The 16,096-nt window shown below is 37.8% G+C and overlaps 1 protein-coding gene across 6 annotated transcripts in view; it reads left to right on the top strand.

The window, feature by feature from the left end:
• The window catches only part of PTBP3 (polypyrimidine tract binding protein 3), a 126,678-nt gene that overhangs the window by 30,769 nt on the left and 79,813 nt on the right, over window positions 1–16,096 (top strand). For 2 of the 6 annotated variants that reach the window (XM_021691713.2, XM_021691711.2), the window contains exon 2: window positions 9,396–9,477. In XM_021691713.2, the coding sequence (XP_021547388.1) occupies window positions 9,447–9,477 (31 nt within the window). In that variant the 5' untranslated portion in view covers window positions 9,396–9,446. Of the gene's footprint in view, window positions 1–9,395; window positions 9,478–16,096 lie in introns of those variants that run through there. The other 4 variants (XM_021691712.2, XM_044920720.1, XM_044920718.1 and 1 more) reach the window with 4 other exon arrangements.

Genomic DNA, 16,096 nt, shown 5'->3' with positions numbered 1-16,096 from the left:
AAAATAGAAATATTAATCCTCAGAGTGACCCATGAGGATGGGTACCTTTATGATTCTTTTTTATAGATGAGCAAACTGAGCCTTGGGGAGGTTAAATAATATGTAGTATCATACAAAGGTAAATTTAAGGTTGTGGAGCTTGTTCAAACCTAGATATGGTATATTCTATAGAAGACTATTTTAAACCACTTTACTATTATGTTTCTGTGTTTATTACAACATCTCTTTATAGTAGTTCTCAGTTGGGTACACATTAGAGCTGTGGAAATATACAGGTTCTGCCTCAGCCTAGATCTATTGGTTAAGAATCTCTGGGGTGGGACTTTATAAATAGTATTTATTTTATTTTATTTATTTTTATTTTTTTGAAGATTTTATTTGTTTGAGAGAGAGTGAGCACAAGAGTGGGATGAGGGACAGAGGAAGAAGCAGGCTCCCCACTGAGCAGGGAGCCCCATGCGGGAGTCAATCCCAGGACTTCAGGAACATGACCTGAGCTGAAGGCAGACGCTTAACCAACTAAGCCACCCAGGTGCCCCAAATAGTATTTATTTTAAATGGCTGTATGATTGTAATGCATAACCAAGGCAGAGAGCCATTACACGTAATGTACCTGACACTATGCTGTAGACTTTGGGGAAATATAATTGAGTATAAGACACAATAATAGACCTCAAAGTAGCTGAAAAAAAACTTCGCATACATATTTGACAAAATGTGTGATATTGATAGTTACATGTGTAGGAAGGATATGTTATGCAAGTGTGCTAATACCCTAAAACATACACATTTTAATGCTGCAAGACAATCACAATTAAGTTCAACCTCTTCATTTTGGGGATAGAAAAGTTTTCAAGGATGTGGTATTATTTATCTGTGATCAGTAGGCAGGAATGGATATGTAGTGAAGGGATAGTGTTTGAGGTGGAAAAATAGCATAAAGAGGCAAGAATAAAGATGATGTGTCTGGGGCAAATTACAGGACAGGAGTGTTACTGTGAGTAGGAGGTACAGGTTAGAAAGAGCTTGTAATAGCCATCACAGTAAGTTTAGACTTGATTAGGTAAGCAACAGGCAAAAATTCATATTAATGGTTGGTGATTTCCTGGTTAGGAAACTAGGTAACAGTTTATTAAATGAGATAGAAAGAGAACCGTGAGTAACTCAGTTCTCTCCCCAAATGGAAACTGAAATGGCCTGTGTGCATTAAGAAAACTGCAGACAATTTTATGGATTCTTAGCTGTGAAGCACTGTGGGGCCTATGTTAACAGTTTGACACCTTTGTTAGATGCATTTTAGGTAATCTCATGTGCCTCCAAGGGAGTGCTTTCCTGAAAGTTTTTGTTGTTGTTGTTTTAAGATTTTATTCATTTGAGAGAGAGCAGGAGAGCAAGTGAGAGTGCACAAGCAGGGAGAGCTGTAGAGGAAGAGGGAGAAGCAGACTCCCCACTGAGCAGGGAGCCCGATGCGGGGCTCGATCCCAGGACCCCAGGATCACAACCTGAGCTGAAGGCAGACGCTTAACCGACTGAGCCACCCAGGCGCCCCTGAAAATTAGTTCTTTGTTAGCTTTTTGATGCTGAAATTCTAGAGTAATAAGAGTTGGTTCCTCGCAGGAGAGGTTGGTTCTTCTTTGGGTGGCGGAAAGGTGTTTTGCACTTTTGGCTATCTTCTCTTTCTAATGGCTGACTTTCATGACACTGCTTTATTCTTTTTTCCATCAGTCTATCTTTTAAATCCTTTGGTAGAATTCTCACTTGCCTTTCCTTTGAGCTGTTGTATCCCTTTGCATTTTATTTAGGAGAGGCTGTTATATTTTCTTAATTTTTTTGATTTTACAAAGCTCTTATTTGCTCATAATTTAAATTTGTGTAATTTTTCTGGTGTATATTGTCTGCCTTTTGATTCTTTCCTTCCTTTATCTTAGGTATAGATTCCCATAAGTAATTTATATGATTGTGTTTTTTTGTTTTGTTTTGTTTTTGAATGTTGTCTGCCTTTGAAGGGATGCCTTCTGGATCATCATTGTATAGGCATGATCTCTGAGAATTAACTGTAGTAGTTGATATCTCCATCTCTATAATTTTGTCATTTTGACACTGTTATATAAATAAAATTGTAGAACATGTGAATTTTCATTTTGAGAATATGGTCGTTTGAGATTGTTGTGTATGTTTTATTTTAAAGAAATCACCAAACTGTCCAAAGTGGCTGTACCGTTCCTGTCAGCCATGTATGAGATCCACCTTCTTCCACATCCTCACCTGCATTTGATACTGTCACTATTCCTTATTCTAATTGTTCTGATAAGTGTGTGGTGATGTCATAGTCATAGTCTTAAATTTTATTTGAAGTGCTCTCTTTGTTTTTTTTTTTTTTTTTTTTAAAGATTTTATTTATTTATTCATGAGAAATAGAGAGAGAGAGAGAGAGGCAGAGGCAGAGGGAGAAGCAGGCTCCCCGCGGAGCAGGGAGCCCGATGCGGGACTCGATCCCAGGACCCTGGGATCATGACCTGAGCTGAAGGCAGACGCTTAACCGACTGAGCCACCCAGGCGTCCCCGAAGTGCTCTCTTTGTTTAAATTTGCATTTCCTTAATGTCTAATGATGTTGAGTATCTTTTCATGTGTGTATAAGCCGTTTGTATATCTTTGGAGAAATGTCTTTTCAAATCCTTTTTGCCTATTTTTTACAAATACAAATACGTGTTTTTATTACTTAGATTTTGCAAATACTTTCTCCCATTCTCCAGCTTTTCATTTTTTTGATGGTGTCCTTGAAGTACAGTTTTGTTTTTTTTTTAAGTTTTTATTTAAATTCCAGTTAGTTACATACAGTGTAATACTAGTTTCAGGTGTACAATATAGTGATTCAGTACTTCCAACATCACCCTGTGGTCATCACAAGTGAGCTCCTTCATCCCCATCACCATTTATTAAACATTCCACCTTCTTCCCTCCTGGTAACCATCCCTTTGTTCTCTATAGTTAAGAGTCTGTTTCTTGGTTTGCCTCTCTTTTTTTTTTCCCTTTGCTCATTTGTTTTGTTTCTTAAATTCCACATATGAGTAAAATCATATGGTATTTGTCTTTCTCTGACTGACTTATTTGCTTTGCATAATACTCTTTAGCTCCATCCATGTCATTGCATGTGGCAAGATTTCTTCTTCTTTTTTTTTTTTTAAGATTTTATTTATTTATTTGACACAGAGCGAGTGAGTAGTGAGAGAGAGAGCACAAGCTGGGGGAGCAGCAGGCAGACAGAGGGAGAAGCAGGCTCCCCACTGAGCAAGGAGCCCGATGTGGGGCTCGATCCCAGCACCCTGGGATTGAGCAAAAGGCAGCCACTTAACCAACTGAGCCATCCAGGTGCCTCAAGATTTCATTCTTTTTATGGCTGAGTAATATTCCATTGTGTATATATACCACAACTTCATTATCCGTTCATTAATTGATGGACACTTGGACAGTTTCCGTAATTTGGCCATTGTAGTTAACAGTACTATAAATATTGGGGTGCATGTGTCTCTTTGAATTAGTATTTTTTTATCTTTGGGTAAATGCTCAGTAATATTGCTGGATTGTAGGGTAGTCCTATTTTTAACTTTTTGAGGAACCTCCATAATGTGTTACACAGTGATTGCACCAGTTTGCATTCCCACCAACACTGCAGGAGGGTTCCCCTTTCTCCACATCCTTGCCAACACCTTTTGTTTCTCATGTTGTTAATTTTATTTTATTATTATTATTTTTAAAGATTTTATTTATTTATTTGACAGAGAGAGACAAAGCGAGAGAGGGAACACAAGCAGGGGGAGTGGGAGAGGGAGAAGCAGGCTCCCCGCGGAGCAGGGAGCCCAATGTGGGACTCCATCCCAGGACCCTGGGATCATGACCTGAGCTGAAGGCAGTCGCTTAACCAACTGAGCCACCCAGGCGCCCTCATGTTGTTAATTTTAGGCATTCTGACAGGTGTGAGGTGATATCTTTTTGCAGTTTTGGTTTGCATTTCTCTCATGATGAGTGATGTTGAGTATGTTTTCATATTGTCTATTGGCTGTCTGTATGTCTTCTTTGAAAAAGTGTCTGTTCATGTCTTCTGCCTTTGTTTTAATTGGATTATTTGTTTTTTGGGGGTGTTGAGTAGTATCAGTTCTATATATTTTGGATACTAACCCTTTATTGGATATGTCATTTGCAAATACCTTCTCCCATTCCATGGGATGTCTTTTAGTTTTGTTGATTGTTTCCTTTGCTGTGCAGAAGCTTTCTATTTTGATGGAGTCCCCATAGTTTATGTTTGCTTTCATCTCCCTTGTCTCAGGAGACCCAGCTAGAAAGAAGTTGCTATGGCTGATGTCAAAGAAGTTAGGATTTTTACAGTTTTTATGGTTTTTATTTTTTCAGGTCTCAAATTTAGGTCTTTAATCCACTTTGACTATTTTTGTATGTGGTGTAAGAAAAGTGGTCCAGTTTCATTCTTTTGCATGTTGCTGTCCAATGTGTCATTTAGTTTTTACCATATTTTTGAACTCAATATAAATGCAGTAATATAGTGTATATTCTTTTGTGACTGACTTCTTATGCTTGTGAGATTTATCTATGTTATTGTATGGAGCAGTAGTTCATTCCTATTGCTATAAAGCACTGAATGCATTTACAAAAATCTATCCATTCTGAGAAAGGGGAGCCCTCTTACACTGTTGGTGGGAGTGCAAGCTAGTGCAGCTACTCGGGAAAATAGTGTGGAGGTTCCTCAAAAAGTTGAAAATAGCTACCCTATGACCCAGCAATTGCACTACTAGGTATTTACCCCAAAGATACAAATGTAGTGATCTGAAGGGGCATCTGCATCCCAATGTTTATAGCAGCAATGTCCACAATAGCCAAACTATGGAAAGAGCCCAGATGTCCATTGACAGATGAATGGATAAAGAAGATGTGGGGGGTGTGTGTGTACACACACACACACACACACACACACACACACACACACACACTGGAATATTATGCAGCCATCAAAACAAATGAACTCTTGCCATTTGCAACAGTGTGGATGGAACTAAAGGGTAATTATGCTAAGCGAAATAATTCAGTCAGAGAAAGACAGTTATATGATTTCACTCCTACGTGGAATTTAAGAAACAAAACAGGAGCATAGGGGAAGGTAGGGAAAAATAAAACAAGACGAAATCACAGAGGGAGACAAACCATAAGAGACTCTTAATCATAGGAAACAAACTGAGGGTTGCTGGAGGGAGGGGGGTAGGGGAATGGGATTAACTGGGTGATGGACATTAAGGAGGGCATGTGATGTAATGAGCACTGAGTGTTATATAAGACTGATGAATCACTGAACTGTACCTCTGAAACTAATAATACACTATACATCAATTAATTGAATTTAAATGAAAAAAATTTCTTCATTTACTTAAAAAAAAATCTGTCCATTCTGTCATTGATAACATTTGGCTATTTCCAATTTGGTGAGTAGAAATAATGCTGCTGAGAACATTCTTATATGTGTAGGTTCACATAAGCATGCAGTCTCTTGAGTGTATCCATAGGAGTAGAATACATAAGGATTGTAGGATACTCATATATTCAACTTGAGTATATTCAGTTAGTTTTCCAGAGTTGTGCCAACTTGCACTCCAACTAGCACTCCAGCTAGCAACATACTAGTTCTGATGCTCCACATTGTTATCAACTCTTGATATTGTCAGTCTTTTTTATTTTTATTTATTTATTTTTTTAAAGATTTTATTTATTTGTCAAAGAGAAGGAGAGAACATAAGCAGGGGAAGCGGCAGGCAGAGGGAGAAGCAGGCTCCCCACTGAGCAAGGGGCCCGATGTGGGACCCAATCCCAGGACCCTGGGATCATGACCTGAGCCGAAGGCAGATGTTTAACCGACTGAGCCACCCAGCCGTCCCTTTTCAGTCTTTTTTAATATCTAGTATTTTATTATGGTTTTAACACTCATCTCTCTGATGACCAGTGGGGTTAAGCATCTTTTCATATGTTTATTGGATATGATATTAGTCATTTAGTTATAGGTTAGAAAAATGTTTTTTTCTGGTTCACTTACAGTGTTGGTGGCTGTTGTGAAGCTCTGTGTGTTCTTATTCTGGAAGTCAGGCTGAAAGAGCAGCCCGTCTTTGGAATATGCTCCTATTTCAGAGGGAAAGAGGAAAAAATTATCAGAAACTACTAATATCTTTTGAAGCTTTTGCTTGGATTTATCAAAGTTCATGTCTATTCATATCCCATAGGCCAAAGCATATCACAAAACCGTGCTCAGTGTCAGTGTGTGAGGGAAGTATTCTCTCACAAGAGGCATTGCAAGTCACATCACCATGGATGGGGGTGAAAAATCCTTTCACAGGAGAAGCAGAAAGCACAGATACTCTGGAACAAAAATAAAGTCTATCACTTTGTTAGGTGCCTGTTGAACTCTTGTCTTTTTCTCAGTGATTGCTAATGAGGTTTTTTTTCCTCCTTTTTTCTTTTTCTTAGTAAGTTCTGGATATAAAACTGGGTGGCTCAGGGGCGCCTGGGTGGCTCAGTCGTTAAGGGTCTGCCTTCGGCTCAGGTCATGATCTCAGGGTCCTGGGATCGAGCCCCGCGTCGGGCTCCCTGCTCGGCAGGAAGCCTGCTTCTCCTTCTCCCACTCCCCCTGCTTGTGTTCTTTCTCTTGCTTTGTCTCTCTCTGTCAAATAAATAAAATCTTTAACAACAACAACAAAAAAACTGGGTGGCTCAGTCGGTTAAGCGTCTCACTCTTGGTTTCGGCTCAGGTCATGATTTCAGGGTCCTGAGATGGATCCCCACTCAGCGGGCAGTCTGCTTGAGATTCTTTTTTCCTTCCCTCTCCCTCCCCCTTAGCTCTTTCCCTACTCTTGCTTGCGTGCTCTCTCTCAAATAGATAAATAAAATCTTAAAAAAAAAAATCAATAAAACTTGTTGGTTACATGTAGTGCAGATATTTTCTCCCACTCTTTAACTTGCCTTTTAAATCTCCTTATGTCTTTTGTTAAATAAAATTCTTTTTTTTTTTTAATTGACATGTAGTGTCAGTTTCAGGTGTGCAACATAATGATTTGATATTGTGTATATTGTAAATAAAATTATTAATTTCAGTGTTATCTCATTTATCAGTATTTTTCCTTCATAATTGTGCTTTTGTGTCTTGTTTAAGAAATCTTTCCTTACTCCAAAATTATGAAGATACTCTTCTGTTATCTTCTAGAGTCTTTATTGTTTTGCCGTTTACATTTCAGTTTGCAGTCCTCTTAGATTAGTGCTTAGTTGACATTTTAACATACTTTTGTAAGTCTAGGAAAAAGCTGAAGTGGTTTCAAATTAACTCAGTTTACGTATAGAAACATACTGATACTAAACTCATGTATATGTAGAAAATATATCTATTAGTAACACCTCTTTTACCAAATCCTCAGAGATAAAAACATACTGGACATGTTTAAATTTTTACTGCATTTAAAACTGCAGAAATTCATCTTTCTCCATAGTTGCAGGTAGCCAGTGAACCACAAAGTCTTTCCTATTTCAGATATCATCAGGAAGATAACATATGTTCCTTAAATGAGGCCTTAATCCTGGTCCTTCTCGAAGTTGATATTTTCATTTTTATTTCATCTTGTGTGCTTACTTAATTTCTTCCTCTTGTCCCAATTTGTCTGTATAAATTTCTAGTGAAGAACCAAGGGGAATAATATCTGGATGTTTAATACAGGAATTGTTTAAATAATTGTATTTCTATTATGCAAACACATTGGTGGTTTGCCTTTCTTTAGCAAAGGCTGAAGTTTCCTACGGTGGTACTTAATACCTAAACATTAAACATCTTTTGGAGAGTTATTACTATTCTAATATTTGTAGGAGAGTTTGGGGATTAAGTTTTATCATCCAGTAGACCAAAATACTTGATCTTAAGAATTGACCAAGTTAGGGCGCCTGGGTGGCTCAGTTGGTTAAGCGACTGCCTTCGGCTCAGGTCACGATCCTGGAGTCCCGGGATCGAGTCCCGCATCGGGCTCCCTGCTTGGCAGGGAGTCTGCTTCTCCCTCTGACTCTCCTCCCTCTCATGCTCTCTGTCTCTCATTCTCTTTCTCTCTCGAATAAAGAAATAAAATCTTAAAAAAAAAAAAAAAGAATTGACCAAGTTAAACAAATAGTAACACTTGGAAATTGTTTTTAACTTTGTACATGGCATTTATTGTCCATTGTAAATGTAAATTTTTTAATCTTTGTAATAGATCTTACGTTAAAATGAGAAGGCTTGTCTGACTTGTCTTTTAGCATTGACAGTTCAGCTTGTAATTGGTCAAAACTTTTTTTTTTTTTAAGATTTTATTTATTTGAGAGAGAGAACACAAGCAGGGGGAATGTGAGAGGGAAAAGCAGGCTTCCCGCGGAGCAGGGAGCCTGATGGGGGCTTGATCCCAGGACCCTGGGCTCATGACCTGAACCGAAGGCAGATGCTTATTGACTGAGCCACCAAGGCACCCTCAATTGGTCAAAACTCTTACCTGTAGAAAAGAGTAAATTATTTAAACAGTAGTTGTTTAAGAAATAGTACACATTAAAAAGCATTTTGAACATTAGTGAAAAAAAAAATCACTGATTATAAAGGATTTGGTCAACATAGAAATAAATTTCATCTTTGTGTTCAACTTTAAAAAAATATATAGGTATCAAGAAGTTGGGATTCTTAGCGGGTACTACACAAGTTATTTGCATATGAGTACTTATAAATAAATATACTAGGGGTGCCTGGGTGTCTCAGTTGGTTAAGTGTCTGCCTTTGGCTCCGGTCATGATCCCAGGGTCCTGGGATTGGGTCCCATGTCCGGGTCCCTGCTCAGTTGGGAGCCGGCTTCTCCTTCTCCCCACCCCCACCTTGTGCTCTCTCTCTGACAAATAAATATGAAATCTTAAAAAAAAAAAAAAAGAAATGTACTACAAAAACTTGACATCTTAATATACTTAAAATATACTAAATATACTTTAAAATAAATTGCAGGAATAGTTTCAGGGTGCAACCCCTAAATGTGATTTTTGGTACTTCAAATGTAACATCTGAAGATAGGGTTTGTTCAAAAAGGGTTGCAGGACTATGTTCCCCATTATGTGATAGCAGTTTTTGTTTTTGTTTTTTTTATAACTAACAACCATGTGGATATGCAGTAATTTTTCTTCTGTAAAATTTACTTCCAACCTTCATTTAGATGTTTTGATTCTTGAGGACTTCCCCTTAAATGCCTTAATATTCAGACAAAGTAATATTATTAACTTTTGATATTTTTAGTAGTAAAGGTGGACCATTATCCAAGACTTGTTTTATTAACATAACACTGCCCTTGCTTTTCAGCGGGGATCTGATGAGCTTCTTTCTTCTGGTGTCGTTAACGGACCTTTTACCATGAACAATTCTACTCCTACAGGTGTGTATGGTGAGTTTTCATTTTTTTCAAAATCTAAAATGTTTTCTTTCCATGAGTTTCAAAAAAAATTTTTTTTACAGTGTTCTTAGTTTGCTCATCTTATAAACATTTGTTGAAGTCCGTTATTTGTAATAGAACTAAAATTTATTGCAGTAAAGTTCACATAAATGAAAATACCAATTGTAGCTCTTAAATTTTAAGAATTAATTTGTATCTCATTTGATAATTACTTTTTTGATTGATGTTCTTTGTGATAAAACTGTCAATAACTTGGTGACCCAGAACAATTGAGTAAAAGAGCTATATTTAAAAGCTTGTGTTTAATGATGGTTTAGAATAATAGAAATATTAAAATTATAAGATCACATGATTTTTTAAAAATTGGAACATAATTTACATTCCATAAGTTACCACATGGTTTAAAAATAAGTGTTCTTGGGCACCTGGGTGGCTCAGACGGTTAAGCGTCTGCCTTCGGCTCAGGTCATGGTCCCGGGGTCCTGGGATTGAGCCCCACGTCAGGCTCCCTGCTGAACCAGAGGAGTCTGCTTCTCCCTCTCCCTCTGCCTACTGCTCCCCCTGCTTGTGCTCTCTCTAATAAAAAATAAAAAAATCTTTTAAAAAAAAATAAAAATAAGTGTTCTTGAAATTTGGGGACTGTAAAATGAACTGGCAGAGTGCAGTACTGGAGGAAGAGTGAGCAGTTAAGAGGCTACTGCTCTGTAGGATATCCCAGTAAGGGATGATAATTTGTACTGTACCACTAGCAGTTGTGATAGAGAGAATGGGACAATTCACTGAAGGTGAAATTGATGGTAGCTGGTGATTAATTGAATGTTTGAATAAGGGATTCCATTGATGATTTATTTCCAGGTTTTGGACTTAGATAATTGGGTAGATGAATATTGGTGCCATTCATATAGAAAATATAGAAAGAAGTTGGACAATATAGGAGGTTCAGATTTTTGTATTTTGAATTTGAGGTTCCTTTGCAACATCCAAATGGAAGTGTTGGATAGTCATTGGGTTCTTCTGGTCTCAACATCAGAAGAGAAAGTTGGAAGTTAGTATCATCCACAGTTGAAAAGGCATGTAGAGTGGAGAGTTTCAGAAAAGGTCAGATTTTTATTTTTAAATATTTTACTTATTTATTAGAAAGAGAGAGAGAGCACACAATCAGGGGAGAGGGACAAGCAGGCTCCCCACTGAGTGGGGAGCCCAATGTGGGGCTCGATCCCAGGACCCTGGGATCATGATCTGAGCCAAAGGCAGACGCCCAACCTACTGAGCCACCCAGGTGCCCCTGAAGGCCAGATTTTTATCCAAATGTTTTTGGAGTTATAGGGAATAGGAAATGAGTGACCTCACTTTCCAGACCCTGAGCTACACGGTGTTTGGGAGAGTGAACAGCTTTTATATGAGGACTGTATAAGAGAAGTGGACTAGGTTCAGTTAAGGCAAAAGATGCAATGAAAATTCATTTAAGAGATTAAGAATATATGGGAATTGGTTAACCATGGTACACTGCTCTACAGTACTAAATGGAAAGATTTTGTGGGCAGGACAGCAGCAGAGGATTTGTTGATGTAGAAGTGTGAACAGAGTAATATGAGCATGAAACTAAAGCTGTTTTCTCAAACTTGAGCTGGCATCAGAATCACCTGGAGGGCCTGTTAAAGCACAGTTCCTGAGTCCATACCCAGAATTTCTAATAAAGTAGATCTGAGGTGGGTCCTGAGAATTTGTATTTCCACAAGTTCCCGGGTAATGGTGATGTTGCCATTTGAGGAACCATACTTTGAGAAATGCTGTATGAGGAAACAGTAGAATCTGAAGTTTCTAAACCTGATTATCCTCCTGGTCTGGTAGGCTTGTAAGAAAATGTCTGTCCTTAGGGTGCCTGGGTGGCTCAGTTGATTAAGCATCTGACTCTTGATCTCAGCTCACGCCTTGATTTCGGTGTCGTTGAGTTCCAGTCTCATGTTGGGCTCCACACTGGGCATGGAGCCTACTTTTAAAAAAAAAAAGTCCTTACTCCCAGAGTTACAGTACATCTAGGGTGGGACCCATTATGTTTGCTCTTATTTTAAAAACAGGTCACTTTGTTTGGTCACGTTTATGAACTATCAGGATGGATGACCAGAAAGATTTCATGCTGGTTGATTGATTACTTAGGAAAAGAGAGAAATATGAAATGGGAGTTTAGCTGGCAGCAGCAGTTTGTTCTGTTTTGCTTTTATGTTTTGAATTTCTTATATCCCATTCTGTTCAGTGTTTTTCTTCCTGAAGCATATCCTCTTCAGTAGCTGTTTCCGCAAAGCTCTATAAATGGTAACTTCTCAGACTTTGACTAAAAATGTCTATTTCATTATCACTATTCAATGTTAGTTAGCTATTTTGAATTTTAGGTTGACAGTTATTTTCTCTTAACACATTGAAAGTACTGTTTATTATTCTTTTGGCTTCTGTTGTTTAGAAATCTGTTGTCAGTCTTCGTTATTACTTTGTAGGTAAAATTACTTCTCTTTAGTTATTTTTAAACATTTTTCTCTTTATTTTTGTTCACTGGTTTAACTGGCTATTTGTAGGTATGGATCACAAGTTCTCAACATCCAGGATGTTCACTAAAATAGCTTGGGAAGCTTTGAGGAAAATATAGATACCTTGACCTACCCCACACCAATTCTAAAATATCGGGGTTGGGGGGCAGGCAGTGGAGGTCTAGGCAATGTTTTTTGTTTATTTTTAAAGCTTCTTAGTTGACTTACTTTCATTTATCCTGCTTAGGAGTGACCCAGCTCTTCCCAGAACTGCCTCCTCCTGAAACTCCAGTTAGACATGTATAGGACCTTTCCATTCAGGCCTGCATTTGTTTTAACCTCATACATTCATTGTCATGTCTTTCTCCTTAAGGTCCTATATTTTGTATAATTTCCTTAAAATGGTTTTCTGATTGACTCATTCTCTGTTCAGCTTTGTCTAATGTGCTGTTTAATCCTTCTATTAAATATTTGCTTATAGTCTAGTGTTTTTCCTTGTGTGAGTCATAATTTTTAGCTGAATTGTTTTTTCTTCTGTGAGAATCTCTAAGGTGTTTTGTGTTTGCTAGACTTTCTAAGGTATCACCAGCCCCTAACATGTTCTAATGTATATGTTAATTTATTGCCTTGGAGATTCTTATACCAGAGGAAGAGAAAATTCAGAATCCAAACATTCACATTTTCCCATCAGAATCTGACCAGAGATAGGCTTCTTTTTTAAACACGTTTGAAAAACGAGATTTCGCTTTCTTTTTTTCTGGATGAGAAATTTCTAATTTTAGTTTGCTTTCACTGAGGGGCTTGGCTGTTGACATGACATTGGGAAATTTCACTTTTTTTTTGAGGTGACTTATACAGCAAAAATACTTTTGTGTTATTTGATCTAATATTTGCAAATTTCTCTTAAAGCACTAAAATTTCAAGATTTAGGTGCTCCATTCCTTGACTATAATAAAGATTCCTAGTTGATTTTGAACAAATTTGGGGAGAAAGGTTTTAGGGCTCATTTACAAAAGAGTTTTTAATCCCTGCGTGAGGTAGTTTTTCAAAGATACAGAAATTTTAAAAATCGCATTGATAATGGATAGGTGAAAGAGCCAGGTGTCCTGTTATGCTGAAGGACCTTTCTGGTATTCAGTATAATCTTATCACAAAGTTTTTGGGGTTCATTTAATCTAAATGTGGATTTAAAAAATAATTTCTAAAATTTGATGACTGTAGTATCTCTGTTAGTAGAATATTGCTTGTTTGGTAAAGGAGTTATGTATGTACCAAACCAATTGCAGGTACACGTCTGCCCCATAGGACTGTCAGAACAGTATTTTTATCATGACACTGTTGCACCAAAACTTCTGTTTGTATTATTACCTCACAAAAAGTTGATCTTTAATGTAGAACTTTTTTTTTTTTTTTTTTTTTTTGAGAGGGAGGAAGGAGGGGCAGAGGGGGAGAGAGAGAAAGAATCTTAAGCAGGCTCCATGCCCAGCACGGAGCCTGACTTGGTGCTCAGTCTTACGACCCTGAGATCATGACCTGAGCCAAAATTGAGTCAGATGCTTAACAGAGTGAGCCACCCAGACACCCCTTTAATGTAGAACTTTTTTAAAACTCAGTTTTCATTAGTATTAGATATTTCACTTTTGATAGAATGACTTCCCAAAAGCTTTATTTTTATTCCATTGAAATGATTCAACATTCAGTCATTATTGGGTAATAACTGATTTTTCACTGTTAGCAGATGATGATAAAACTGATATAATTTAGCTGCTGGCAAAGTTCTATTAATGGGATCAACATATTAACACCTGTTACTTTACACATGGAGAAGAAACTTCTCAAGTTAAATTAATTCAGAATTACACATTTGTGGTTTTACTGCAAAGACATCAAATGGAATTGGTGATAAGCACAGTTGTGCCTTTCCTTCTGGGAACCTGACCTGTGATCTCATGTTTGTAGGTCTTATTTTATGTCCTTTGATAATTATGAAAATGTTTTACACGTTTCTTCATGAATTGTATATTTCTCTTTTTAAATTTAATCTTAGGAATTATGGTAGAGACTATTGTGTACCCTAATACTTTTCTGTTTTCTTTAGTGACAACACTAATTTTTAACTGGGCATGTTGCCTCCCAAATTAAACAGCTACTTTTCAGTCTTCCTTATACCTAGGTGTGGTCATGTGTTTAAGTCCTGGCTAATGAGATACAAGTCAAGTTATAGAAGTTACTTCTGGAACATCTCTACATGGTTGCAGTTTTCCTCTTTTATCCTACTGCCTGCGGGAGTTCCAGCTTCCATCTTAAGTGATGAGGATGAGGGCTGCAGTCTAACAGAAAGACAAGTAGAACCTGAGTCACTGATAACTTTGTATGTCACCATTCCAGATTTGGAATTTCTATAGTTAGACTTTTTACGTGAGCAGTGATTTTTTTTTTTAAAGCAGCCTTTATTTGAAATATATTATTTTATGCAGGACTATGATTTCAGATAAAAGTAAACAAATGAGGTGAGCCCTGTAATCATCCTGGCATTTTTTCTGGACTCTGTGTAAGATTGGGGGGATCCCAGGCAAACATGGCAGAATTGCTGAGTTAAGAGACAGAGATCCAAGTTTGGGAAGGCTGAGGCAACTGGGAGCTATGGAAGCAGTGTATGGAAAAGAAGGGAGCTCTGTGAGAAAAGTGCTCCAGAAATCTCCTTTTGAATCTGTTGCCAAGTAGTAAGCCACACCTGCCTTACCAATAACAGTACACCAGCTCTAACATAAAGGCTACTCTAAACCTACTCTAACAAAGCTTAAAAACAAGCTCTAAAACAATTGCCTGATCTGAAAGTACCTTTTTTTCCAGAAAAGAATCTGGCACATTAAAGGAATAAAACAAATTCTAGTGCTCACAGTGTTGACTGTTCAATCAAAAATTGCCAAACATGGAAAGAACCACAAACTGTGACCCATAACCAGGAGGAAAATCAGTCAACAGAAGGAGACCTAGATGGGGCACCTGGGTGGCTCAGTCAGTTGAGTGTCCAACTCTTGGTTTCAGTTCAGGTCATGGTCTCAGGGTTGGGAGATCGAACCTCATATTGGGCTCCACACTCAGAGTGGAGTCTGCTTGGGATTCTTTCCCCCTTCATCTCCCTCCCCGTGTCTTCCTCTGCTCTTGTGCGTGCATGCGCATGCTTTCGTGCGCTCTCTCCTCGCCACAAATAAATAAATAAAACCTTAAAAAAAGAGACCTAGAAGATGGCAGAGATAATGAAATTAGCAGATTTGGACTTTGAAATGGTTATTAAAAGTATGTTTAAGGATTTAAACTATTAGCGTAATAAGGAGAAAAATGGAACTTCTAAAGGTAAGAATATGTCTAAAAAACACATGGCATGGCATTAATAGCACATGTTTTCTGCGGAATAAATGATAAGTCAATTTAAAGACAGCAGTGGCGGGGGTGCCTGGCTGGCTTAGTTAGTGGAGCACATGACTCTTGATCTCTGGGTTGTGAGTTCGAGCCCCACATTGAGTGGAGAGATTACTTAAAAATAAAATCCTAAATAAATAGATAGATAGATAGAAAGAAAGAAGACTAAAGCACATAGACCAAAAAGGATTGAGAAAGAAATGAACAGTCTTCAGTAAACTATAGAAAAAAAATCAGGTGGTCCAAACATATGTGTAATTCAGGTCCCAGAAAGGAAGATGGGGGCAGGGAAGCATATATACCTGAAGAAATAATGACTGAAAATATTCCAAATATAGTAGAATCTATGAAGCCACATAACTAAGAAGTTCAGTGAACCACAAGCAGGATAAATACAGTGAAAATCTCACCAAGGCTCATCATAATCAAATTCTTTTTTTTTTTTTTTTTTTTAAAGATTTTTTTTATTTATTTGACAGAGAAAGACACAGCGAGAGAGGGAACACAAGCAGGGGGAGTGGGAGAGGGAGAAGCAGACTCCCTGCTGAGCAGGAAGCCCGATGCGGGACTCGATCCCGGGACTCCAGGATCATGACCTGAGTCGAAGGCAGTCGCTTAACCAACTGAGCCACCCAGGTGCCCCTCATAATCAAATTCTTGAAAAC

This window comes from Neomonachus schauinslandi, chromosome 13, assembly GCF_002201575.2.
Source record: "Neomonachus schauinslandi chromosome 13, ASM220157v2, whole genome shotgun sequence".
In the NCBI taxonomy this organism is placed as follows: domain Eukaryota; kingdom Metazoa; phylum Chordata; class Mammalia; order Carnivora; family Phocidae; genus Neomonachus; species Neomonachus schauinslandi.
The sequence above is the reverse complement of the archived record's forward strand: the minus strand, read 5'-3'. Positions and strand labels throughout refer to the sequence as shown.